Genomic DNA, 27,864 nt, shown 5'->3' with positions numbered 1-27,864 from the left:
TACCTTTAGCAAAAGTTTCACGATGGAGTGACTATTACAGAGCCCCTCAGTCTGGAGAGTACAGCAAATCCACATTTTATCAAAGTACCTGAGCCTTGAGTGCAGCTTTACCATAAGGTTTAACACAGCTGAATACAGGCTAATGTCTCTGAGAATCGAGTCAGCCTCACACAGAATAAAATCTCAGGCTTTTTATGATTGTGACGGAGCTCTCACTGATCAAAGTCAAGGCTGTAAAAGTTTTTTTAGTAGTCGTATTTTACAACTTGTGAAAATCAAACGCCGGCTCCTTTGTCTGGAAGGGCATACCTGCTGGACCCAGTTCCTCGTATCCATCAGCAGTTTCCTTTGAACACAACAGCGCAGTGCAGATCACACAGATCTGCTGACAAAGTCCCCACCGTACTAACAGTTAGTTTTGTTGTGTTTTTTGACTCTCTACACTATCACAGAGGAGTAAAAAATACGTCAAAATTAATTCAAGAGTTTTAACAAAAGTACAAAACCGAATTTGAATTTGTGTTCTAAAGCTTTTTAAATAAGTTACCCAAAGAGATGTCTGTGCATGAGAAGATGGCCTTCATTAGGATTATTATGCGCTTTCAGCTAATAAAAGTGGATGGTGACAGGATTTTTTCCATCTTGGAGAAAAAAAGAATAAGAGAAAAGTATAGCATAACACCTTATCTGTCAAACATGGTGAAAGCAGTGTGATGGCACTGACATGGATGAAAGTAGAAGTGGGCCACTAGTGTTTGCTGATGGAAGAAGCAGGAGGAATTTTGTGCCAAGGCAAAGAAGTAGGATGCTCTTCTATGGCCTGGTCACCTGATCTGATCGATTCTAGACTTCAGGCAGTTATTGATGACAAAGGATTTTCATCCAACTATTTAAAAAAGCTCCATATTTAAAATTATCCTTGTGAAGTCTGAACCATGAAATAATGGCCAGAAAATCCAATTTTTTGTTTAAAAAAAGTGTTTGTAGCTTATTCAGCTATTTCAAGTGTTTATTGAACCTTGCAATTTAGAGTGCAATTTATCACACTGATGATGTAGAGATATAAAACTCACCCAAAAGGGTGTCAAATATGACGCACTTGACCTGAGTCTCTCGAATTACTCCCGAACGTCTGAAGAAAATGACTGCACTTCCTGCACAGTTAATGCAGACATTTATTCTTGAGTTCAAGCTGAAAGTCATATAATCACATCTTGATCGACTGATTTAAAATCCATCATGGTGGTGTACATAGGCAAAACTTTTGCTGGACAAATATATCAGTTTTCCCAAGTAGTGTTAGCTGAATCTTTAAAAATGTTGATTGGTGTTGAGTAATTTAGTTCACAATTTCAAAACGGCCGTTAAACTTTAAAAAAAAAAAAGTCTGCAGGGAAATAAATAGTAAATAATTAAAGCACACAGCTACATTCACACATTGTTACCTGACGTGTCCTCGTGGTGACACCTGACACCTCAGGTGCGCCTTTAGCCCCGCCCTCCTGGCTGTACCTAGCTGAGGGAAAGTGGGAGAAACAAAGCAGCGTCGACTATTATTCCAGGATCCCTATCTATATGGTTAAAAGGAAAAACTGACCTCTCGACTCTTGGCGAGTTTTTTTTTTCTTTTGCTCTCATTTGTTGTTCACAATGGACGATCCGTTTTTTAAGTCGGCGTTACCTGCGCACGACTCCTCTGTGCTGGATGACACCAGCCTGGCTTTGCCGGCCGATCTGCGATCCTCAACGCAGCCCGATGAGGACCGGAATCAGCGGGTTCACCGGCAGGTTCAGCTCACAATGTCCAGGAAGTCTAAAAAGACTCAGTCAAATGGTAATGTTCATTTTGAAAACGAATCAGCATCATACTTTGACGCATTTGGGAGAAACCGGGTGCACTGTAAGCCAAGCTAATGAAGTAGTACTAATGAATGAAGTGAATGAGAGTGGTAGCAAAAATAACTTCCTCCCACTTTCCAAATCTAATATTTAAACTTTAGGATGTCAGGGACATGTACAGGTAGATTAGTGAACTATCAACTGTTTTACTGAATAATAATAACCACAAACAATATTAATATGAATAATAATAATAGAAGTACAGAGTTTTTCCTCCTTTCCCACCTTGGTGGCTATGTTACCCTTTCAAAAGGGTCCAAGCTGGAAACCCCTAAAGTAAACTATGAAACCCCTTTCCTTTGCCAGACCCTGCTTTGTCTGTCCTGAGGCTGTGCTCTGCATTAAGGGGAGCTTACTAGAAGTCTAGTTAGTGTAAACACAGACATTTCTGTAAGTGGAATGCACACTTCCTAGTTAATCCTCTTGTCTAACAGGTTTCTGCAGTTCCCTAAAAGTGATAACTGCCAGAACCTAATTTTACTATGTCATCCACTGATGACCTTATTTATTAAGTATTGGTAGCCAAAAATAAAGAGGTCTTCTATTCAATTTTGACAACTATAAAAAATTAAAAGTAATATTGCCTGTATCTGGACAGGTTTGGTTGAATTTATGAAGCATCACTGACTATTAAAATGTTTGTTAGGTGTGTTTAGACGGATGGTTAACCACATGAGTCAACACTACCCTGTAAATAAAAATGAAAGAATTTTTTTACTGGCTTCCCCTCAAGTCTTTACAGATTGCAGAGTGCTATTAAAGGGGATTACAAGACTTTTTATTATTTGCATTATTTATTTTGTGACTTCTTCTCCCTAAAATATTTCGTTGTTATAATGCACTGTCAACTCACTGCAAAAAGGTCCTGGGTTTGGATTCACTGGCCGGCCGAGTCCTTTCTTCTCGAGTTTGTGTGTTCTCCCTGTGGCTGTGTTAGGTGTTCCCACGGTCCAAAGACATTCATGTTAGGTTAACAGGCAATTCTAAATTTGCTGCAGGCGTTAATGTGACTGAATGGTTGTCTCTGTGTATGCGCCCTGTGATAGCCTGGTGATGGGTTCAGGGTGAGCACCACCACAACCCTGAATTTGATAAGAAGAAAAAGATGGATGGATTACATGTTTGTTTGTTTTTTAAAAAAAGGAAAATCTCTGAACTGTTTTGTGTCTGCTGTCTTGTTTATTTTATTTATAGACTAGAAAATATTTAAACAACAGAAGTTTATCCAAAGTGATTTAGAGACAGGCACATTGACATTCCAGCTCTCCAAAAAACAACTTTCAAAATACATGAAAAGTGTGTGTCTGTGTGTGCATTTTAACTAAGTATTGTGGAAGGTAAAATTCACACATTTATTCATCATTAAAATATGCTCAGAATTTTCACATTATTATTTCAAAGTTACTATTACTCCGAATGTCTAGAAGACTGAGAGTCAACTGCTTTTAAAATGTTCCCTTATAATACTTAACGAAAAAACCCAACTAAAACTAAACATTTTCCAACAATTAAAAACTAAACTAAACAAGAAAATCCATCCCAACTTGAACTAAACCAAATTAAAAACAAAAACCAAACTAATTAGAAAATACAAACCTATAATAAGTCTGCTGTACGGTGTACATTTTAGGACATCGTCAGGTCTCAGGAAAAAAGTTGTCAGGTCTCAGTTCTCGGGAAAAAAAGTCGCCAGGTATCAGACAAAAAAATGTTAGGTCTCAGTTCTCAGGAAAAAAGTTGTCAGGTCTCAGACAAAAAAAATGCAAGGTCTCAGTTCTCAGGAAAAACGTCGGGTCTCAATGTCTGAGACCTGAGACCCGACTTTTTTCCTGATACCTTACGACTTTTTTCCTGAGACCTGACGATGTCCTAAAATGTACACTGTACTGCTGACATATCTGCTGCATTGTAATAATATGTCTAGGAATTTTCTCTCCCAGAATCACAATAATCCCATGCACAGGGCACAAGTGGTCACTGATAATGATAAGTGAATCATGCTCTACTGCTGTGATAGTCACCAACTGGAAACCAGATGTTACACCTGCTCAGAGTTCAAGGACTTTTTCAATGATACATAATACAAATGTGCCTAATGTGTCATGAAACATTATTTAACAGATAGCATTTAATGTCCGATCCATTTAATCTCACTGCTTTGCCATCTCTCTTCCATCTTCTTTTTAAATTAGATGCCATTTATTTTGCAGGTTGCACAGATGTCTGCTGTGCACCGTGAGTGTGCACTGTCCTTTCAAAGCTGAGGAAACCAGAGTCGGAATCACGATCCAGATATGAGAACACTAACAGGCATGGCGGGAATTATCATACGGACTAACCAAACCTCTTTGACTTGTTTCAGGTGGTGTCTGTTCACAGAAATATGAAACAGCGAGCTTAAATGATGCAGATGGACTTTTAACGAACACGAAGGTAAGACTCTCCTTTATTTATTCTTATGCACCGCCACATGCACCCAAACATTTTGGGGACATTTGTCATCCTAATCGATCACTAGAATATTCATCTCGCTTCTGTTTTTTTAGAGCTAATACAGATCTGAAGTATGCAGATTCCTCCACAGATATTAAGCGCATTCAGCTCAGCATGCTTGCTTTAGTCGTCCCTGTACAGAATGATTATAAAAGGACAAACTACTTGAACTTGTGGCCTCATACTGTACTGCACTTTAAATATTGTACTCCATAATTTGAATACAGGCAAATGGTTCTCTGTGGTATCCTGCTGCTGCTTTATGCATGCTCACAGAACCCAAGTCTGTTGAATAATAAGTCATTGTATTCTTTTCGTATCTTATCTGTTATGCAACAGTGTTTACTTTATGTGCGTGGATGCTTGAAGGGAAAAAAAAGCAATTTAATACTGAAAAAATAAAAAGCTCTTTTTGCCTTAGAAAGTAAAAGAAGGGTAAAAGGATAGATTATGTATAAAAACATGGACGTGCCCAGTTGTTGACAAGCATTAAGCGTTACAGCCATCGGCATCTTTGGTTGTTGGAGCCAAAAGTGAGTGTATTTGAACAAGAGCAAGTGCTACGTTACACACCAATGCTAAGTGTCATGCAAATAAAATATTAGCATTTTACTCACCAGAACTGGAGCACAGACTTCCTGAACAGACTATTAGTTTAATTAACTGCACATCAAAACATATTACTTGTCACATAAACCGCATTATGGCTCAGGGTATTAAAAAGACTTGGAAACTAGCAAAAGAAGACCAGTTGAATTGTTTGATTGTCATGTCACAGATGGACGTCATGATTTGTGGAGGAATTTTAAAATTTCTGTTTCAGATCTGTAAGTTTCTAGCTGAACTCTGAATGTAAAGTCTCGATTATACTTGTACTAGTTTGTGAGTCTTGTGTGACTCTAACATCAGAGTTCCAGTTCAGTGAGATAAATCCTAGCTGATGAGTGACACTGTGAGTCATCGAGGCCATACCCCAAATACCAACTTTGTCACTCATACAATTTAAAAAGCTGAGCTAAAATTAAACAAACAAACAAACAAACAAACAAACAAACAAATTAAAATAATAAATGAATCCAAGAGTCTATGAACATCCTTATGTCTTGTTTAAAGTCTATGGGTAGTGACTTCTGTATTCTCAACCTATTATAAAGAAAAACAAGTAGCAGCAGCTTGCGTAAATAGGCAGTTACTATAGATTTTAATTGTGAACTATAATGTTTCTCTTTATAGACAACATATGGAGCTGTTTCTGACAATAACGCATTAAAGGAATAAGTCATATATTTTAAACCGCATCAGTATTTCTTTGTGCTGAAGTTTGTTCTGTTCACTCGTGCACAGTGATAAAGCATTGGGGTGGGGTTACCAAGACATCATAATGACCTTTTGCACAAGTAGTTGCTGTGCTGTGTATTTCTGACTATAATGACATCCAAGTATATAAATGGAAGTACAAAGTCCCATACAGTGAAAGAGCAGGGTAATCAGGCCAGTGCATTAAAGCTGTTTTTGTTTTTCCTTCTCACAGGTAAATAGATCGTCCTTCTCCAGTCACTCCTTCTCTGGCGACCATGACCGCAAACCATCCAGGAGGCTGGAAGTGTCCCCTCAGTCAAGCCCAGAGCAACCTCATAGGCACTTTAAATGCAGTACTTATTCTGGGATGCCCACCCCCTCTGTATCAAGTCATTCACCCAAAGTTGGCACTCACTTGGCAAAGTCAGCTTCCTTTCACCACCATGTTTTTTCAGATTTACCTCATAGCACACAGAGATGTGCATACACACCTGCACGAGGGAACGTCCAGCAAAGGACGTTTAGACAGACCTTAGGATTGCAATCTGTACCTGCAAATGCTGCATTTCGGAAAAATGGAGAATATGGTTCTAAGTGGACTTACAGACAAAGTACTGTGAAACCAACTTTCACAGAAAAAATGCAGAGAAGAAATGGTGACACCATGTTTAGTTCTATCCAGCCTAAGGATAGCATGTTCGGGCTAAAACAGAAGAGGGAAAGGGGCCACTATAAATCCCTTAGAGTGAACTCATACCCGCCCTCTGTCAGCAGTGTGGAGACGGATGCTGGCAGGCGGGCAGCAACGCAGTTACCCATTAAGCAGATGCACGTGCAGAATGTCACAAAACTGTAAGACCTTTGTTCTGTACATTCATTATTTCAATATGATCCTGTATTGATAATCTACATTTTGAAACATTTGTGGATTTTCACACAGGATGTCAGTAAGCAAGTCTCCGAGGATGACAATGGAGAAGGCTGTGCAGCTTTTGACCCAGAATGAAGAGGAAAAACTGATCTGTGCAACCAGTTTCATACAAAATGAATGTTTCAAGAGTGCCATTGCTAGAGGCAAGGTATGTTTAATCACAGGTATTTTATGTGTTAAGGATGCAGAGCGATTATAAATCCTGATACATGAATTCGTCAATCGTTGGTCCATTCTTGCTTTCTCTATTTTCTCCAGATTTGCCATGTGAACGGGATTGAGAAGCTCATGTTTCTACTTAACAATGACAGCGAAGAAGTGCAGCGTGCCACTGCCGGGGCGCTGCGTAATGCTGTTTATGAGAACGATAGAAATAAGCTTAATGTTAAGGAAAACGCAGGCTTGTCTTTGATTCCTACTGTACTGAATAGCAGCCGCGATAAGGAGACCAGGCGGCATCTTACGGGTTAGTTTGTGTTTAAACACACTACATGTCCTAATTTTAATCTGATTAGGTTTGCAAATTTCAAGCTCTCGTCAAAACTGGTTTTGCTCGCTTTAAATAAACATTGCCTTTGATACATATGAAATCATGCTCTGAGACTCATATATGCAATGCAGCACTAGCTTATTTATATTTTTGTGATTTATCTCCTTGCAAAAAACTAAATCTCAATCTCTCCCACAGGTCTTTTGTGGAACCTCTCCTCTCATGACATGTTGAAGGAGGCTTTTCCACATCATGCCTTATCCACTCTCAGCCGCTCCGTTCTTGTTCCCAGTTCTGGCATTTTTGAAGGCGAGAATCCGAAAGATGAACTGCTAGTGGATGATGAAACTTTCATCAATGCCACCGGCTGCCTGCGGTAGGTTCTCTTTTGTTAGCTGCGAAAAAACTGTACTTGCTGGGATGTTTTTCATTGGGATAAACCAAAAACTACTGTAGGTGTCACTTAATCTGCTGATTATAAACAGAAGAGGTCGAAGATTTCAGCAGATCAGAAGATATTGTTTGGGATCATAGCATTTAATTTCTGAAGGACAAAAAGTTCTTCTGCTTCTGAATTTATCACCTACATCCTCAAACTCCAGGGATTTATACTGTGTGACCCTCCAAAAGTCGATTCTGTTCATCTGGACGAAGCGTTTTGTGGGAGAAACGTTTTGTCACTCATCCAAGTGACTTCTTCAATCTCAGCTGACTGCAGGTTTCCCCAATCTTATATATACGATGTAATTTAAACTCCTCCATTTGCATAATGACCGAAACCAGTCTATGTACTGTGTGACATAGATTTGATCTGGGGCCTCCAGATGGATCGGCATAAATGGAAAACCTGGTGTAGTATTGTTTAGTAACCCCAGGGGCTTGTGTTTGTTAGATCTGCCCATAGTTACATTGTGTTTTTAAAATGCTTTCCAGCTTTTTTTTGGATCTGGCTAAACTCTCACATTGCCAGTAAGCTATTGCATATATATATATATATTTGTCTTTTGTATATAGCATATGTGAGTGCAAGGGTACCTGTGCTCATTTAACAGTATCAATGTACTTTTGGCTTCAATCTTCATGAAATCTAAAAGTAAACTGAGCCAAATGTCTTCAGATAAAAGTTATTTCTCCATCTGCTCTATAAGCTTTGGCACTGACCCTGGGTATCAGTGACAACTAAGATGACAGTGACTAAGTCAGAAACTGGTGGTTGGAAGAGGTTGTTGTGGTTTTTTCCATTATGCAGTGTTTTTTCCATTTCACCATATATGAAAATTAATTTCTGTGCGAAACAAACAAGCAAAATAGGTAATGCATTAGCAGAAAATTACCAGCACATTTTCTGTTTTTTACTGTTTGTTTATAATGTGGGATGGAAATGACTGAAGATGCAAAAGCAACCTAAACAAAGAGTATCAGCTGATCCATCAGACAAAGTAGACTGCTGATCTACCAGGATAGGACACTAGGCTTGGCTCTCTGGTCTACCTGAACTAATGCTATTGTCAATTTTCTCATTGGTGTAGATTAGAGGGGTATGTGTAGAGACCCCGATGGAGAAAGGTGAACAGTACAAGAATTTGAAGGAGCGTGCAAAGGGCAGAAGAACCATATGATGGTTGATTTAAGAAACATCTGGGGTTCATCTAGCAGCTCTGTGAAAGTGTCTGGAACTGCCTAGTCACTAAAATTATAATAAGCAAGAGAGTAACTACCATCCATTTTTATACAGTTTCTTTACTATCATGTGATTATGTCAAACCACAGTTTATCTACTGGGGTCTGAGATTATGCCTCGTACTTCTGCTTTGGACTTATTTAGACACACATCATCTCTCTGTTTGCAAAGCAGGAGATATAAGAGCCACTGCTCCCCTGGCAACTATAGCCAGATGAAAAGAGTGAAAGACTCAATTATTCATCGAGTTCTCTCTTTCCCCGGCTTTGCTGAACTGAAATCATTCAGTCCTCTCTGACCCAGTGTTATCGAGTTCTCCTTATCATGTTCTAAAGCCTTTTGAGCACCCAGTGGATGAAATAAGGGAGTTCCCCATGGCTGCACAAAGAGCCTCTTGTGGGGATTCTGAATGTTAATTTTCATATTTATTTCCCTCTGTTGGTTGGGCTGCATAAGAACAGGCTAGTCTTACTAGTCTGTGATATAATTTGTCTGTGATTGCCACGGGCATTGGAAAGATGTCCAAAATAGTGCATCCATTAATTTGCACAATTGTGTGGATGACAGAAAAATATTTTATAGCACTTTTGACTTTGTTAAAATGGGCTTATCTAATTGGCACATTTTTGTTCCTAGAAATCTGAGTTCTGCAGGCCGATATGTCAGGAAAGCAATGAGGAATTGTGACAATCTCATCGATTCTTTGATCTACTACATCCGGGGAACCGTAGCTAACCGTAAGATGGATGACAAGGTGAAGTGAAAACATTTGTCCTCACTGTGTCTGCGTCACGGCAAACTGCTTTGATTTACAACACTTTTGTTACATGTTCACAAATGATTTTTACTTGTACTTTCAAACAGATGTAAACTTTGCCTGAATTCTTAGAATTCCCTTCTATGTTTCTGTTGTGTCCCCATATGTTATTAAATTGTTTGCCAGACAATTTTTACTTTCTTTCTTCATCTACATCTCAATCTACTCTGAAGAGCACGGAGAACTGCGTCTGTATCCTGCACAACCTGTCTTATCAGATTGAGTCAGAGCTTCCGAAGAAAAACGACCAGGTTCTCACAGAGTCTCGCCAAGACTTGGATTCGCAGCCAAAGACTTTGGGCTGTTTTTCTTATCGCAGTGCCAAGATCACAGAGGTAATCTCTTTACACATTAATGGACCCTGACAACACAAAAGACGTTCTTATGGTTTAATATCCGAGTGTGAGAGAACATCTTTAATCATCTTTACTAGAACATGCTCATTTAGCTTTCTCTTGTATTATATTGGTGGTGAGAAACATCCAAACAAATCATGCATTATACATTACTGCTTTACCAGGTGCGCCAGTGTTGCTGCTGTTATGCTATTATCTATGTAAGTTAGCCATAGCTCTACATAGCATGACAATCAGAAGCACAATTCTCAAAAGATGATTGTTTTTTCCATCTGCAGTAATTTTATTTGATGCTACGGTTCTGGTCTGACACCTCCGTGCAGTTGCATGTGTGTAGCAACAAAGCAGTCATCAGTGACAATGGACATGACATTAATGAAGTCAAATGCAGCATTAAAGGGGGAAGTGGTGAGGAGGTGGATTGCAATTTTACATCTGGTAGACAAGCTAAAGCGGCTTAAAACACACACATCCTGAGCTATCAGTTAAATTCTTGTTGATATTTGCTGACATTTTTTAATGAGCCTTTATTTAGTTAGGAAGTCCCTTGAGATTAACATCTCTTTTCCAAGGGAAACCTGGCCACGAAGACATGCTGTTAGTGGTACAAAATCAAATTTAACATCAGAACAAAGCAAAAACAAAACAAGTCAGAGTAAAAATGCCATACAAGGTCCAGCTTATGAGTAGCAGTTACACAGTTATAGAAGTCTTTATAAGACCTCTGAACTCTCAGGCAGCTTTTATGTGCTCTGAATCCTACATTAATGTGGAAATAACTGGGTTAATGGCTGCTGATCAGATAAAAAATTACTAAATCAAAACATGTGTCTGGTCCTTATTTAAGGAAACACTTAGTGTTATCTTAAATAACACTAAGCCTCTTTAACCTTTTGTCTATGTTGGCATTTAAAAAATGCTCAGTTGTTACTAAGAGATCTGAGGTGTGTCAGGAAACATTCACCACCGGCAGCCTGAACGTTTTATACAAGAGAGTGTAGATGTTTCTTGCGCCAATTTCTTACACTATAATCTGAGTTGAATTCAGACTCATCAGACCAGACAACATTATTCCAGGCTTTTGTTGGCCAATCTTAATGAGCCTATGTGAAATGTAGTTTTAGTTTCCTGTTCCTATCTGACAGGAGTGTGGGCTTCTGCAGCCAACAGATTCAACATGCTGCGTTTTCAGAGATGCTCTTCTGCACCCTAAGCTGTAATGAGCGGTTATTTAAAATTTACAAAAAAAAATTACTTTTGCCTTTCCATCAGCTGGAAGCAGTCTGTCCATTCTCCTCTGAGATCAACAAGTCCTGGCTCAACAAGGCATTTTAGCCTCGAGAACTGCCGCTCACTGGATATTTTTTTTCTATTTTGGTCCATTCTCTGTAAACCATGGTTGTGTGGGAAAATCCTAGAAGATCAGTAATTGCTGAAGTAGTCAGACCAGCCCAGTTTGGCAGCTACAACTGTGCTCATTCAAAGACATTTAAATCATCTATCTTTTTCATTCCTAAGCTCAATTTGAACTTCAGCACATCATTTAAACTATGTCTATATGCCTAAATATACAGGGTTGCTGCCATGTGACTGGTTGGTTAGGTATTTGCTGTAATGAGAAGTTGTAACTACTGACTGCATAGTTTTTGAAAACTATGGGCTTCAATATGATGCTCTAACAGTGATTGTTATTCTGCCTCCTACAAGAATTAAATCTGGATGCGTGGATTTGGTTTCCTAAAGCTGTATAAGTATGTCTTTTGCACTAAAACTGTTGCCAGGAAGTTAAACTTCCAATATGAAAATGTGGAAAAATGGATGCACCACCAGTCTTTAGATGTCCATACTGAATAAAATCAATTGCTAACACGGTTAGCCACCTCTTGTTGTAAATTTGAACCGACTGGACCCACATACCTGGAGTCTGTCTCGTAAACTCCTTCTTCTCAGTATGCAGTGCATCAGCACCCCCTGCTGGAGCCCGAGCCCAACCCCAACCCCCATGGCATAGAGTGGCTGTGGGACACGATCACTGTGCGGATGTACATATCACTGATGGCCTGCAGTACAAATGACACCATCAAGGAGGCTGCCATTGGTGCTCTGCAGAACATCACAGCTGGAAAACACGAGGTAAGATGGGAAGGACTTCAGCTCTTAATCTAATTATAGGTTCGATGTGTAAGCAGAAAAGAGGCAAGTGTGTCTACTGTATCTCTGGCACTTTATTAGATGTATGTATGAGTCAAATGAAGGGTAGATTAATCTGGAATACTGTTTGACAGCTTAACAGATTTAACAGCTTTTGTTTTGGCCACCTGATCATTATGCATTAGTATTGTTTAGCACATTTATATTTACATGTATATGTATTTTAAAGTCATACATGTAAGACATATTTAAAATGTTTTTTCTGTGGTCTGCAGATAAACAGAGGCATCGCCGTTGTCATTGTTCAGCGGGAAAATGGTCTTGAGAAGATTAAGGAAATTTTAAACGGTGAAAGTAGTAATCTAAAGATACCTGCTGTATCTCTAATCAAAAACATCTCACGCTACGATCAACTTCGTCCTGCCATTGGTAACTTTTGATGTCTCCTCTAAGCTTTTCCCATTATCGTTCCACCACGACCACAAACCGCACTTTTGAACGGCTCTTTTACATGACTTGTTTTACTCCTAAAGCAAACCAGGTGTTGTCAGAGATGGTGAAAATGCTGCCCTTTGACAGCACCGACGTCAACCAGACTAGTGAGGTGACGATTTCTTTATGTGAAATCCTGACTTACCTGTGCCTGAGTGATGCGAAGAATGCCGACGCAATAATCGAAAACCGCGGCATCCCAAAGATCATCAACATCAGCAAGACAGACAAAGGGTTAGTTACATTACTAAACCACTCAGATACAAGACATGAGAAGTTGTATGTTCAATGTAAGATAATGATATATGTGCCATTATTTTGTTTGTTATTTTGTTTAGTTTATTTTTATGTCATTATTTACCTAATCCATTGTATTTAGTTCCTTTAAGTAGCAATAACATAAAGTAACTTCTTCAGAGTCTCGGTACTTCAGATAAAAGTGAATAATTAAAAAACTGATGTGAATAAATGCTATAGCCATGCAAAGTTATGAACAGGCTAGCGCAAAGTTATGAGGGAACTGCTTTCGTAGGTTGTATGGGTGCATGCCACATTCCACATGCCTAATTAACATACTAACAAATGCTAGAATCGTACTAGCGGGAAAAGGTAAAGCCCAGAATTCATGCAACTGGAAGTTTTTAAAAAGCGTGGAAAAGGGGCACACACACAACAAGCACATTCAATTTTGTCTGAAGTGATGCCAAGAAGACAGGAAGCAATTAATGCTGCCCCTCGATTTATTTTAGAGTCTTGACAAAATCCAAACAGGCATGGTTGTGAAGGTTAGTTGTTATGAAGGTGGAAGTTAAGTACAGAGGCCAAAATATAATTCAATAATATAATATATAAATTGTGTAATTTTAGCAAAGGAATCTATGAGGATTGCTTCACTTTTGGAGTCAATCCAAAGTTCACCATAAGCATAAAAAGTAAAAGTACTCACGGTTCAGAAAAACAGCATGTATTATTTTTACCTTTTCCTTCTCCTTGTTACAGACCCAGTCGTATGCAAAAGGCAGCGTGCCTTCTGCTGCACGTAATATGGAAAAACAATGAAGTCCATGAGACCCTCAAGAAAGTGAGTTCCTGCACACATCGCATCCTATCATATCATGTTGCACATGATTTTCTTCATGTCTTTACACTTCATTATGAGCACTTTAAGTTGCTGTCTCAGCACTTAAAAATGTGTTTTAGGCTTAGAGGGTTGAAATGGCTTCTTTTCCTCTTTAAGTTGTTTAATTTAAACAAAGAACTGAGCTGCTAGTTATTGATACATTGCTGCATGTTACATTATTCAGCTGTGTCTTTCAGAGGATTGATCTAAATATCCATAGTATCGATACCAAAGCTGATATTGGTATCAGATCAATACTAGCATGACAGGACTGATACTTTGTTTCTATGTTAAGTACGTAGCCAAGTGAAAAATATAGGTCAGACATGCACTAGCTTGAACATGCTGAAATGTTTCTATTAACTAATTATTGAGAAAAGTAAAACATGTAGTATTTTTAGTGTGTTCAGAATTGGCAAATTGGTCATGACTCATCTCATAACTCATGCCGCACTGCTCTCTCTTATATAAGCCACCATTATAGATTAAAAGTATCGCTGTCTGTATTGATATCGGCAATACTGCCCCTATATTTATTAGTATCAGATCGATATCAAAATTTGTAGTATTCCACAGCACTAAACTGCACATTTGCATCATTCAGTTCGTTAAATAACTTTTTGATATTTAAGTTTTTAGTTCGGTGCAGCGAGAAGACATACATTATGTTTTTTGAACGTCTGAAATACAGCACGCTAACCTACACTTTTTCAACAGCGGGGGTTCAAGAAATACGATTTCGTCAATGCAAGGACAAAAAGAGCTTTGAGCTCCTGATGAAACTCAGCCGTGGATTCATAAATCTCATCTCATCTGTATGTAGCGACTGTTTGGTTTTTTTTTTAATTGCTGTTGTTTTTGTTTTGTTGGGGTTTTTTGTCATGCTACAACCAAACATTGGAAACAACACTGAAACTCTTTTTTTTAAAAAGGATAGACTTTTTTTGGTTGTTTGTTATATATTTGGAAATCTCTCTCCAGCTATTTGCCCTAATGTTTGCATTAGTTGGATTCATGTTCTCAAATGTATGTTTCTGATACCACAAAATGAATGAGATGTTTTATTTAAAAAGAGGTAAACCTGCTGATTCATGAAGAACTGTACCACACTTTTTGTGACCTTTAAAGCACCTTTTAGTTGTTAATAATCCTTGTGTAGCATATCATTGTTATAGTGCCTTATGATAAAAATGACAGATGAATGTAGAATGTTTTTTATAGCAGAAATTACACTAATCATAAGACACCTATTGAAATTTGAAGTATTTCTTTCTGTTTATGTTGTATGGGTTTTTTCCCCCTCCTTTCTATAACGGCAGCTTGTCAGTTTATAATAGTCGATGTTGTAAGACAAATGAAATCTTTAAAATGAAGAAGTTCTTTTTTTAAGACAAACCAAATGAAGCTGTACATTAAAGAATACAGAATGCGCTCAAAGACTCATTACCGTGGCTCAAATGATTGTTAACCTGTTCTCTATGTGAAAATGCCTTGTTGATGTCTGAGGAGAACGGATAGACTGCTTCGACCTGCACCAGGAGGCCGCATCCGTCACCTAAGAATAGGAAACTGAGGCTACAATTTGCACATGCTGTCCTGCACGGGCATCTCTGAAGGCAAAAGGGGTTCCAACCTGGTACTAGCAAGGTGTACATCATAAAGAATTCTGATACCAATTTATGGAGCTGATATGTGGTTATTTTAGAGCTAAAATGAGAGACCAACTTCTTATGAATGTGTTTTAGAGTACGGTCAGAAACTGGTCACAAAGAAATGCCTTGAATTTGCTTTGCAGATTGTTCTATAGTAGTTTCTACATTATGCTGTGTTAGAAATTGTGCATGTAGCTTGGTAGATATATTACAACACACACTGACATAGTTTTGATTTTCCAGTATTAGTTTATAAGATTGTTTGGGCCACTTTTAAACTGTTATGTACAAAAAGAAAAGAAAACTAGTTTGAGTTGTCACCAGAAATATATCAAATCTACTACTCGTTGTCTCCCTCATTTATTTAAGAACATATCAGAATATTACAGCTCATACAATATTTATATGACTCACTATAGCTTTGCATTACAGAATGACAAATGACCACAGTCTGCTATGTATTCCCTAAGCTTTCATTTCCCTATGAGAAAACTGCAGACAGTAAACAAAGGAAGATTAGCACCACAGTAAATGGTCCGCTCCATCATTCGCTAATAAATTGTGCAAGATGGGGCAAGTGCTAGTGGGAGGAAATACTCAGATGTTTGCCTTCTATGTTCATTTGTCAGCCCTCTCGGTGAAGCAGCGGTAACCTTGCAGGGGCCTGCCAGCACGAGCTGCACTGCGGTACAGCTAAAAGGGGGAGGAGTTGGGAGGTTGAGTGCCAATCAACATCAGCCCTCCCGGACAAGGATTTTAAGGTCAAAACTGCAGGGGGTACGTGCACAGCTTTTGCACATCATTCAGTTCTCAATATTCTGCCTTATGAAACAGATCAGAAATGAGAAGAAGGAGATGGTGCGTTAAATATAGAGGAGAGAGAGAGTTAAAACTCAGAGGTAAGAAAACCCTGTCAAACCATTTTTTCAGAGAAATGGTGATCTTATTCAGACTATATTTGAGAGCAAAATTCCTTTAGGGATTCACTGGGAAATCTATCAAAGCCCCACGTGATTTCAGGCGGTGGTTACATTTTTTAAAATCTAATTAACAATAACCCACAAAGCAATTAAAGCTCAGTGACAACGGTTCCGTCTACATCTACAAAACCACCCTGGACACAGCAAAGAAAAGACACATAGTGTGCTTCTGCAAGTGCATAAGATATAATGTAGCACGACATGCCAGAAGGCTGCTTTGAGGACTAATATGAATGTATTTTTCTTGTTCAGTGCTGAGGTTTTGTACACGTTCTACATATCTTAAGCAGAGACCAGATTTAAAGAGCATATCTTATGATCCAAGCTTGTTGGTAACATGTAACATAAGACAGAAAATCCATCACCTCAAAACATACTTAATAATTTAATGAGTCTACTTGTCAAATAGCAATATGCTAATTTCAGAGCTAGAAGCCCATTTTTAGGGCATGAAAATGAAGTCAGGCTGTTATCCTCCAGGGGGCAGTGGTGTACCATAAAAGCTTTAGTTACGTGGCTAAAGCTCAAACACTGTACTCAAGTTGACTTTGTCTTTTAATAAATATAAAATTCGTCATCATGCACGTTTTAAAATGGATTAGCTCTCATATTAAATACATTTCAATACTATCGTCTCTTTTTGCTAATCACCCCTAATTCACCAGCTCTTTGAACTGTTTTGGTGACAAATACCACAATTTCCAAGCCCTGGTTTTAACAGGAGTTGAAAAAGCTAAGTAAGATCCAGATCCTTTCAACAATAGCTTCCTTGTCTGTTCACAGCTTATGCGCTTTTGAGAAATGATCTAGTTTCTTACATCTTCCTCATGACTTAGCTAATGGTGAGCAGACTCAAAAATGATGTCATAATGATGGATAATACAAGAAGCCCATGTTATTTATAGACCAGCAGAGAAATAATATATGTCTAAATAACCAACAGGAACAGGTGCCAAGAAACATGAGGTTTGTTTGCTGCTGGAGTAGAGCAGGGAAGTGGGCCACACTGACACATCTCAACTGAACATGTTTAATACACAGAGAAAGAAAGGATTTATTCACAGAGCTGCAGCAGTGGTAAACAGGCACAAGAGAGGCCAGCTTTTGCTTTACACTGAGGCTATTGTCAGGGATGTCAGCAGCCAGGGGAAACTCCTATCCACTGGCGTGAATAAACCAGAAGTTCATGCTTTACTGAAACTAGAAATTTCTTTACCCCTCAGATCTTTTAATAATGTCTGGAATAAAGTACACAGCAAGAAAGGCAGTGTTATAGTAAATGCTGAGTATGCTAGATGTTTTAGATTAGCAGCTTATTTGCTACAACCTCACTTGGCAATGAAAAGCACGAAAATGATGCAGTGTTTACTGCCCAATAAGATATAGTGAAAATTAAGCTTTAAGTCTTCAGGCTCTTTTCATACCAAGAATAGCATCGTGAGCATGCTAACACCTTCAGTTGATGGCATTAGCATGCTACATTTGCCACTATTTTTCCTTCTCACTCTTTAGCATCTCAAATTTTAGACTTAATAACAGAAACTTTCGAATTACGTAATAATATTTAAGAAAATTAACTTACTCAGAAGTAAGGTAACATTTTGAGAGAAATGAAAATGTTACGTTAGCTGCCAAACTGAATCACTGCTTTAAGTCTGAAGGAAGACCTTTGTTTTTAACCTAGGCTGAAGTTGTATGAAAGCTTGTTACTGATACTGATTTTGCTTGGCGTTTGTTTTTTGGGGGGCTAATATCTAAATATTCTTATAATAACTCAAAATTCCAAGTTGCCTATCTAAAAATGTTGATATAATAATGAGAAATTTAGAGTTGATATCTAAATTTTGACTTACTAAGTAGTCTCAAAAGTTCAACTCAGAATTCTGAGATCAGTTGAAATTTTTAGATAAGTCAAAACATGACCTTGACATGATTTAAACTGGTTTGACTTTGATCTTAAAATACAAAATGAAATCAATGTTAGCGTCTTTCGTTTGGATAGTCCTTACACCCTGGCTTAAAAGGTGTAGCAAAGGTTGTTGGGTGTAACTGCAGAATTTAGCATCAAAACAATTATCTGACATGCTACATTTGGAATGAGTGAATGCAAAGGTGTTCTAGTGATTATTTCTTCTTTATATGCACACATTGTTTATGTCTCGTTATCTCTTAGGAGTGGAGTAATAAATGGCCTAAGTGTTCGGAGTCATTGCTCTTGATCTGAAAGGAAATCTTTGTTTTAATGGCTGCTTTATTGATGTAGTTCAGGTGATTAGCAAGTATCTTCTGTAAATGCACATGTGAATTTTATAAGTTCTGTTCTGCATAATCTACCCGTTATTGACGTTTTCCACAGAAGCTGTTTTGACAAATACCAGGTAAACACAGGTGTTGCTAAACACATTAATGAACGCTCTGTGCATAAACAGATATTATTGTAATTAGTAACACCTGTGTTTGCCTGCTAATTTATGTTAAAACAGCTTCTGTGAAAAACGTCAATAACAGCTAGATGATGCAACAGAGCTTAAAAAATTCACATGTCCAAAGCAGCATGAGAAACCTGAGCTGATCTTGCTTTCAACATATAGTTTATGCTTTGACCCCTTGAGTAAACTATGAATTAAATCTATAATTGTAACCTTTATTAAGAAACCACTAAAGTTACATCGGATCTTCCGAGGCATGTCTAATCACGTTTACAGTAAAATTTAGTTTAGATCATAATTGGTCTGTTAAATTTTAAATGATACCTGACTGTTGAGCGACAGCTTATCCTGTTTCGACTGGTATAAAAGGAGTAATTCATCAAAAACTTAACTCGTGTTGGTTTTAGAGGCAGCTATTGTTAACAAGCTATGCTGGAGGCACTACCTGCTCATTAGGTGGTATAACCTGCAGCTGTGCTTAGCTTTTGAAGATCTTCATCCTGCTTGAACACATGGGCACTTGTTCTTAGGCTGAAAGGGTGTGTTGTGTGTGCACACACTTGTCTTGAGGCAGAACAGAGAGATCTTATAAAAGTGGGACAAAGACACGTCTCAGACAAAGCAGAGCTTCTCAAGTCTGTGCAGACACCAGCTCACCTGAATTGAAGCTAGGAATAAAAAAAAAAAAAGTGTCCATCCATCCATCCATCCATCTTCAACCGCTTATCCGAGGTCGGGTCGCGGGGGTAGCAGCCTAAGCAAAGAGGTCCAGACCTCCCTCTCCCCAGCCACCTCCTCCAGCTTGTCCGGGGGAATACCAAGGCGTTCCCAGGCCAGCCGAGAGATATAATCTCTCCAGCGTGTCCTGGGTCTGCCCCGGGGCCTCCTCCCGGTGGGACATGCCTGGAACACCTCGCCCAGGAGGCGCCCAGGGGGCATCCTTGCCAGATGCCCGAACCACCTCAGCTGGCTCCTTTCGATGTGGAGCAGCAGCTGCTCTACTCTAAGCCCCTCCCGGATGGCCGAACTTCTCACCCTATCTCTAAGGGAGAGGCCAGCCACCCTTCGGAGGAAGCTCATTTCCGCCGCTTGTATCCGCGATCTCGTTCTTTCGGTCACTACCCACAGCTCGTGGCCATAGGTGAGGGTAGGGACGTAGATCGACCGGTAAATTGAGAGCTTCGCTTTTACACTCAGCTCCCTCTTCACCACGACTGACCGGTGCAGCGTCCGCATTACTGCAGCCGCAGCCCCAATCCGTCTGTCGATCTCCAGCTCCCTTCTCCCATCACTCGCGAACAAGACCCCGAGATACTTGAACTCCTCCACTTGGGGCAGGAACTCATCCCCGACCCGGAGTGGGCACTCCACCCTTTTCCGGCTGAGAACCATGGCCTCAGATTTGGAGGTGCTGATCCTCATTCCCGCTGCGTTACACTCGGCTGCGAACCGCTCCAGTGCGAGCTGGAGGCCCTCACCCGATGAAGCCAACAGAACCACATCATCCGCAAAAATCAGAGATGAGATTCTGAGGCCACCAAAGCGAAAGCCCTCCGCCACTTGGCTGCGCCTAGAAATCCTGTCCATAAAGATTATGAACAGAACCGGAGACAAAGGGCAGCCTTGGCGGAGCCCATCACCCACCGGGAACGAGTCCGACTTATTGCCGGCAATGCGAACCAAGCTCCTGCAACGGTTGTATAGGGATTGAATGGCCCGTAGCAATGGGCCAGACACCCCATACTCGCGCAACACCTCCCACAGGACGCCCCGAGGGACACGGTCGAATGCCTTCTCCAGGTCCACAAAACACATGTAGACTGGTTGGGCAAACTCCCATGCACCCTCAAGTATCCTCGAGAGGACAAAGAGCTGGTCCAGTGTTCCGCGACCAGGACGAAAACCGCATTGTTCCTCCTGTATCCGAGGTTCGACTAGCGGACGAACCCTCCTCTCCAGCACCCTGGCATAGACTTTCCCGGGGAGGCTGAGGAGTGTGATCCCCCTGTAGTTGGAACACACCCTCCGGTCCCCTTTCTTGAAGATGGGGACCACCACCCCGGTCTGCCAGTCCACAGGTACTGCCCCTGATCTCCACGCAACATTGCAGAGACGTGTCAACCAAGACAGCCCTACAACGTCCAGAGCCTTCAGGAACTCGGGGCGGACCTCATCGACACCAGGGGCTCTGCCACCAAGGAGTTGTTTAACTGCCTCAGTGACCTCGCCCCCGGAAGTCGGTGGGTCACACCCCTCATCCCCAGACTCTGCTTCCTCCCCGGAAGACGTGTCAGTGGGATTAAGGAGGTCCTCGAAGTATTCCTTCCACCGCCCGACAATTTTCTCAGTCGACGTCAACAGCGCTCCGCCAGCACTATACACAGTGCAGGTAGAGCACCGCTTTCCCCTCCTGAGACGCCTGACGGTTTGCCAGAATCTCTTCGAGGCAGTCCGAAAGTCTTTTTCCATGGCCTCTCCGAACTCCTCCCACACCCGAGTTTTTGCTTCAGCCACTGCCCGAGCCGCATTCCGCTTGGCCTGTCGATACCTGTCGGCTGCCTCCGGAGTCCCACAGGCTAACCAAGCCCGATAGGCCTCCTTCTTCAGCCTGGTGGCTCCCTTCACCTCTGGTGTCCACCATTTGGTTCGGGGATTACCACCACGGCAGGCACCAACCACCTTGCGGCCGCAGCTCAATGCAGCAGCTTCGGCAATGGAGACGCTGAACATGGTCCATTCGGACTCAATGTCCCCAGTCTCCCTCGGAATGCTGTTGAAGCTCTGCCGGAGGTGTGCGTTGAAGATCTCGCGGACTGGGGCCTCTGCTAGACGTTCCCAGCACACCCTCACTACGCGTTTAGGTGCACCAGGTCTGTCCAGCGTCCTCCCCCGCCACCTGATCCAACTCACCACCAGGTGGTGATCAGTTGACAGCTCAGCCCCTCTCTTTACCCGAGTGTCCAGAACATATGGTCGCAGGTCTGGTGATACGATTACAAAATCGATCATCGACCTACGGCCTAGAGCATCCTGGTGCCACGTGCACTTATGGACACTCTTATGTTCGAACAGGGTGTTCGTTATGGCCAAACTGTGATTAGCACAGAAGTCCAATAACAAAGCACCGCTCGGGTTCAGATCAGGGAGGCCGTTCCTCCCAATCACGCCCCTCCAGGTCTCGCTGTCGTTACCCACGTGAGCATTGAAGTCTCCCAGCAGGACAACAGAGTCTCCAGGTGGAGCACCTTCCAGCACCCCCCCCAGGGACTCTAAGAAGGCTGGGTACTCCGAACTGCCACTCGGCGCATAAGCGCAGATGACAGTCAGGACCCGTTCCCCGACCCTAAGGCGCAGGGAACAAACCCTCTCGTCCACCGGGAAAAACCCCAACGTACCGGCAGCAAGCCGAGGGGATATAAGAATACCCACCCCAGCCCGCCGCCTCTCACCAGGGGCAACTCCAGACTGAGACAGAGTCCAGCCCCTCTCCAGGAGACTGGTTCCAGAGCCCAGACAATGCGTAGAGGTGAGCCCAACTATATCTAGCCGGTACCTCTCAACCTCACGCACCAACTCAGGCTCCTTCCCCACCAGAGAGGTGACATTCCATGTCCCTATTGCCAGTCTTGGCAGCCGGGGGTCGGTCCGCCAGGGCCTCCGCTCCTGGCCGCCACCCGGCTCACAATGCACCCGACCCCTATGGCGCCTCCTGCGGGTGGTGGGCCTGCGGGAGGATGGGCCCATGTCTCCTCTTCGGGCTGTGCCCGGCCGGGCCCCATGGACTAAGGCCCGGCCACCAGACGCTCGCCCTCGGGCACCCTCCCCGGGCCTGGCTCCAGGGCGGGGCCCCGGTAACCCTATCCCGGGCAGGGTAAACTGTTCCCTCGATATTCTTTTCATGGGGGTCTTCTGAATCGCTCTTTGTCTGGTCCCTCACCCAGGACCAGTTTGCCATGGGAGACCCTACCAGGGGGCAAAAGCCCCCAGACAACATAGCCCCTGGGATCCCTGGGACACACAAACCCCTCCACCACGATAAGGTAGCGATTCAAGGAGGAAAAAGTGTGATGTAGAAAATGTGGTCTTAGCTGTAAAGCTGCAGATTTACCCATCACAGTTTTTCCTGTGGGGGGAGGATAATTTATCCAGTTACTAATAAAATCAGTTTAGTTGAACTCGTCAACTAACCTAAGTATAACTGGTGCATTTGCATCATCTTCAAGGCCCAAGGTATAAAGCCCAAAGCAAAATCTACTCTAAGATATCCCTGAGTTGATTTCAAATATATGCAATCTCAAATCAATGTGGATCTTCTGCTTAACCATCTCCAGTTTGCCTAAACATTTTAACACTTAAACCCCCAGAGCAGAGCCATTTGGCTTTTCTACCTTTAAGGTATAAGATGTGGATATATATGTGGCAGTTGTGAAATTTTGGCTCCTTTTATCAAATACTTTTCAGAATGCCTTTTTTAATGGTCTGTCAACTCACCTCCAGCATCTTTTTTTGCTGAGAAAATGTTTTAATGTGAATATTTCAAAAACTATTAAAGATAAAAGCCTGAAATTTTCACTGGCTTTTCTTAATATGAAAATGAATCAGTAGATATAGATAAAATATAACAAAAAAGGCATAACAATAACAATTTTCATGAAAATCAGAGGTGCTTGAGCAAAAAATGTTCTTAAAATGTGAGATTTTAGATGCAGAGGCCAACAGGGGGAAAAACTACATCTGTGACTTTGTTGATTCCACCAGAATGCAAGCTTTGTGCGTAAGCTTTGTTCAAATTACACAAAGAATAAAGGTGAAAGTGTGTGTGTATGTCAGTCTTTAAAGGTGAATGATAATAGTGAATTATGGGGACATATTGAAACTATGCAGACTCCTAATTTAAGATTTAAAAAGTCACTTTAAATCCTATGTAAATCTCATTTCCACTCCAGATACAAACCGTAACGTCCAAATAGTAGCAGACTTATTGTTACAGGACAGCCACGTATCCAAATGCATTTTTATGGAGGCTGCAGGTACGGTCACAATCATTATTACTCATTGAACATTCAGCCACTTTTACACGTGCAGTGGTATTTATATCTCGTAGAATTTTCTGCTATGCCGTGGCCCCTGTGACTGGTTTTTGGTCACTCTTGTGCTGCTTTTATTTATTTGTGTGCAAACACCTCTGCATGGGCCTAGTATAATCTGTCAGTTTAAACTGAGAGGATGACTGAGAACCTTCACAGACATGTCAGTTTAAACGTTTCCACTCTGAGACATAATATGAAATTTTTACCTAAGAAGAAAAGATCAGCTCACTACTCCTGTGAGGGCAGGAGGGAGAGCTGAGGACTGAGCACTTGAGGGAGCCCAACCCGATAGAAGGAGTCAGCCAGGTAGAGAGAGACCATATTCTTTTAAGTCTTCAAACCTCAAGGTCTGCTTTCATGCACATGTCACTGCAACAAGAAGTAATTGGTGGCTGGCTGAGCCACACACAGCAGACAGGTCAACAAGGATGAAGACCAGGAAAAGGGAGGCAGTGCGAGAAGAGTGGAGCGCTTTTGAAATTCAGCAAGTGCGAGTGCTTGCTTGACTCCTAACTGATTGGGGTCAAGGAGGTTGTGTTGTGGCTGGTACACAGAAGGCTGGTTAGAAGAAGGCATGCTGAAGAGTTTGAGAAAAAGAGTTGGATTTTGGTATGTAGGCCTGACAGCAGAGGGGTCAGGAGCTGGCTTCTTGGCCTGATTGCAAACAAAGCGCTCCCTCACAGATATAGGGAAGGACAGAAGGTCAGCGGCAGTGGTCTGATGAAGGGGATGCTGTTGGAGAAAGTAGCTGGTTGTGCCAGAAAGAAATTTCAAGAATTTGTCAGAGTGCTGAAGAGAAACGAGAACTTGTGTGTGGGTGAGTCCACTGTCCTCATGTCCCCCTCCATGCTTTTATTCTTGGACTTTACTGTAGTAGCTTTACATGATTACATTCAAAACAATCCTTAATTTATATTTGAGACTTGCTGCACCCCCTTTGTTTATATCCGATCTGAAACAAGCTACTTAGAAGAAATTATTGCATCAACACGTGTTTTCCTCATGGAAACAGGGTGTTTTGGGCTTAAACATCTCTATCCAGAATCTAACTCAAATCCTTTTTCTTCATAACAAATTCATGCCAGGGGATGCTCCAACTCTCTAATTAACTAAGCCCAGTTTGCGTCTAAATCAGAGCTATGACTCTATCAGTGGCACTCTGGCTGTACCCTGCATGGTGTTTGAAGATGGGCTTTAAATCTTGAAAGCATCTGTCAAATCTCGACACCACTGCCTGGAAGAAAACAAATCACAAATCACTGCTACAGCTGAAGCTCGTGTTGGGGATTAATTGCAGAGTTTGGCTCTAAATGGATATACAGACCTACAACAGTGGAGAAAATGAATGGGAAATACAGATTATGTAGGAAGAAGAGCAAAAAAAGAAAAAAACTGCTTTTCTTCCAGTTGGGACCATCAGCAGCAGAACCACAATTAAATTACACTATACTGAAGGTCATTTGTGTTTCTGCCTGATCAGCACAACAGGCAGCTGTCATGATTAACACTGTGAGACATGAATGCTTGAGTGCTCAGTAGAATTTTAAATAAGGACACATACAAAGTGTTCAAAAGAAAATGTTCTGTAAATGAAACAAGTTGCTGCATGGACAGGACAAGGGGGAAAAATAACACTTAATGCTTCAATTATTTAACATTTCAAGGAGCATGTATGTGATATAAATGCCCTTTTTGCATTATTTTAATTCTGTTGATAGGGTGCATACTGAAAGGAAAACAGAACTCATTTGGTGGTATATCTTCTACATTTGTCTACAAACCTTCAGTGAGTCCATCTGCTGTGCATTATAGCATTGCTAAAACACACATGCATTTACGTTCCAGTAGAAAGTAGTCCCCTTGAATCAATACTGTTTGTTATTTATTCCTGCTGTCTTACTCTTTGTATTTTACTCCTGCACCATCCGTGATGTTGCTGTGCTTGCACAAGGACAGTAAAGGGCTATTCTATTCTATTCTATTCTATTCTATTCTTCTCAATGGCCGCTTTTTGCAACTGCAAGTTTTGCACTGAGTGAGCAGAAACAGTCTTCTAAGATGAGTCCATGCAGCCCTGCAGAGTCCTTACTTCTGCCCACCTGACTCTCACTTGGACCTTTCTCAAAGGACTCAATCGGCTGTTGTCGTGTCAACGCTCGTGAACATCTTCCGATGGCTTTCTGGCATTCGAATCGTCTCAAGTCAATTGGAGCCTCAATCGGAACTGTCACCGCAAGAGCTGCGTTTGGCTTCAGCGCTTTGCGTGGTCGCTGACCTGAAGTGTATTTGCTGTTGTTGTCGTTCACGTGCTGTCAGTCACTCAATCACCTTTGGCCTCAGGACATTTTATCTGAACAGCAGAGGTGGAAAGACAAAAGTATTCTACTCCAGTAGAAGCACTATTACTCCAACATTAACCTCCTAAGACCCGAACTCTTTCATGGCATGCATTTTTAATTTCTCTTTGCTATTTGAGCTGATTGGGACCTGATGAGTGTAAAAACTAAGAATTACCAGATTTTTTTTATACATGATTTTTGTTTTGTGGAAAAAAGAGATCCACAAATGAAGACATTCATTTTAAATTTCTAGAGAACAGTGGCAGTATAATGTCCTCATAAGTGGAAATCAGGCTCTTGTAGAGCAAAATTTAGCATTTTGGTCAAGACAACCCAAAATGTGTTGTCTATGTGGACATCAGGTCCTAAGAGGTTAAGAACAATCAGTGCTCTTATAAATGGGCTTCAGCAAACGGAAAAAGTAGTTTAATTCAACTGTACTCAAAGTATTGCCTTTTTTAAACAGGAGAAGTTGTGGGGGGAGAGCATGTGAATGTCAGATTGGTTGTTTGTGAATTTTATCAAAGGACTGGAAATTTCAGTGTAGGAACTCGGGAATACACGGCCATGCAGGACACTTGCAATACTTTGGAAGGTCATTTCAGTGCACGCAATCCCACAAAACTGGGTGTCACAAACCACACAAATGAGGCATCGACTGGATTCTGTAGAGCATCCTTCCTCTTTTTTTTTCTCCTTGCTTCGGAGAGCCGTGGTCTCAGTACAGCAGCTAATCAGGAAAGCAGTGTCAGCTGAACTCGGCCTGTTTACAGGAAGCAGACACAAAGAGACGTTGGCAAATGTCATGCACAAATATGTGCTGAACGTGTGGCAGAGTGTGGAAATTGTGACCGTTTCACACGAGTATCAAACAAATAAGTAAGCGTCTGAGGCTCAGGCACTGCTTTGCGCTCCTCATTGCCACGTCATGCTTTGACACTCAGACGTTGACGCTGAAGTCTTCGCCCGTCTCCTGTAGGATTCACTAAACAGCTCAGCATGTGTACGCTGCATTCACAGAGACCGGACTGAGATGTGACACTGAAGTCTTCTTTGCCCGAATGGGGACTGGCTGTATTTGGGTCTGGCAATGAGCTGCCATTGAGGATTCAGTGTGAATAAAAGTTCTCGAAAAGCAGCGTGTTCAACCAGGGGAAATGGACAAAGACCCCCACCAATCAGGTTCATCATGAGCTTGCCAGCATCTGCCTGTGGCACACGTCTGAATGCTCTCGCTGCCATCACGCCGCTGGTGCCGTTTGCGTGCAGGGGTTTCCAGTGGTACCAGGGCTCAGTCATTTAAGTCATTTAAGCCGTCTGCTGGATGTCTACCCTGTGAATGCAATGTGTCCATCCCTGTGCAAATACACACACACACACACACACACACACACACACACACACACACACACACACACATGCAGGGGGAGCCCGGGAGACCCAACCCTATCCCATCCGTGCGCCTTACGGGCTTTCCTCCCCTTGCAGGTGAATATGGGATTGCGTGGACTGAAATGACCTCCCAAAGTATCGGAATCAGCATGGCCATGTTTTCCTGAGCTCTGACTGTATTTGCCTTCCTTTGACTAAAATCACCAACAACCAATCTGAAAGCTCAGTCCTCTTGTTAGCTGTCTGCCATGTT

The 27,864-nt window shown here is 41.5% G+C and overlaps 2 protein-coding genes across 2 annotated transcripts in view; both read left to right on the top strand.

The window, feature by feature from the left end:
• The first annotated feature begins 494 nt into the window (after positions 1 to 494).
• Positions 495 to 15,726, top strand: pkp2 (plakophilin 2). The gene is made up of 13 exons (XM_012918356.3): positions 495 to 1,834; positions 4,262 to 4,332; positions 5,924 to 6,543; positions 6,632 to 6,770; positions 6,881 to 7,088; positions 7,311 to 7,488; positions 9,430 to 9,547; positions 9,784 to 9,945; positions 11,917 to 12,099; positions 12,393 to 12,546; positions 12,651 to 12,843; positions 13,609 to 13,690; positions 14,447 to 15,726. Exons 1-13 carry the CDS (start codon positions 1,651 to 1,653, stop codon positions 14,504 to 14,506), a joined length of 2,352 nt encoding a protein of 783 aa, XP_012773810.3. The 5' UTR covers positions 495 to 1,650; the 3' UTR covers positions 14,507 to 15,726.
• A 91-nt stretch (positions 15,727 to 15,817) lies between these two features.
• Positions 15,818 to 27,864, top strand: part of rassf8b (Ras association domain family member 8b) — a 39,766-nt gene continuing 27,719 nt past the window's right edge. Inside the window, exon 1 of the mRNA XM_012918434.5 lies at positions 15,818 to 16,280. The gene's annotated coding sequence lies outside the window, so the exon portion shown is untranslated. The remainder of the gene's footprint in view (positions 16,281 to 27,864) is intronic.

This window comes from Maylandia zebra, linkage group LG17 (assembly GCF_041146795.1).
Source record: "Maylandia zebra isolate NMK-2024a linkage group LG17, Mzebra_GT3a, whole genome shotgun sequence".
NCBI lineage: Eukaryota > Metazoa > Chordata > Actinopteri > Cichliformes > Cichlidae > Maylandia > Maylandia zebra.
Note: the sequence above shows the minus strand (reverse complement) of the source record. Positions and strands in the feature narration are given on the sequence as shown.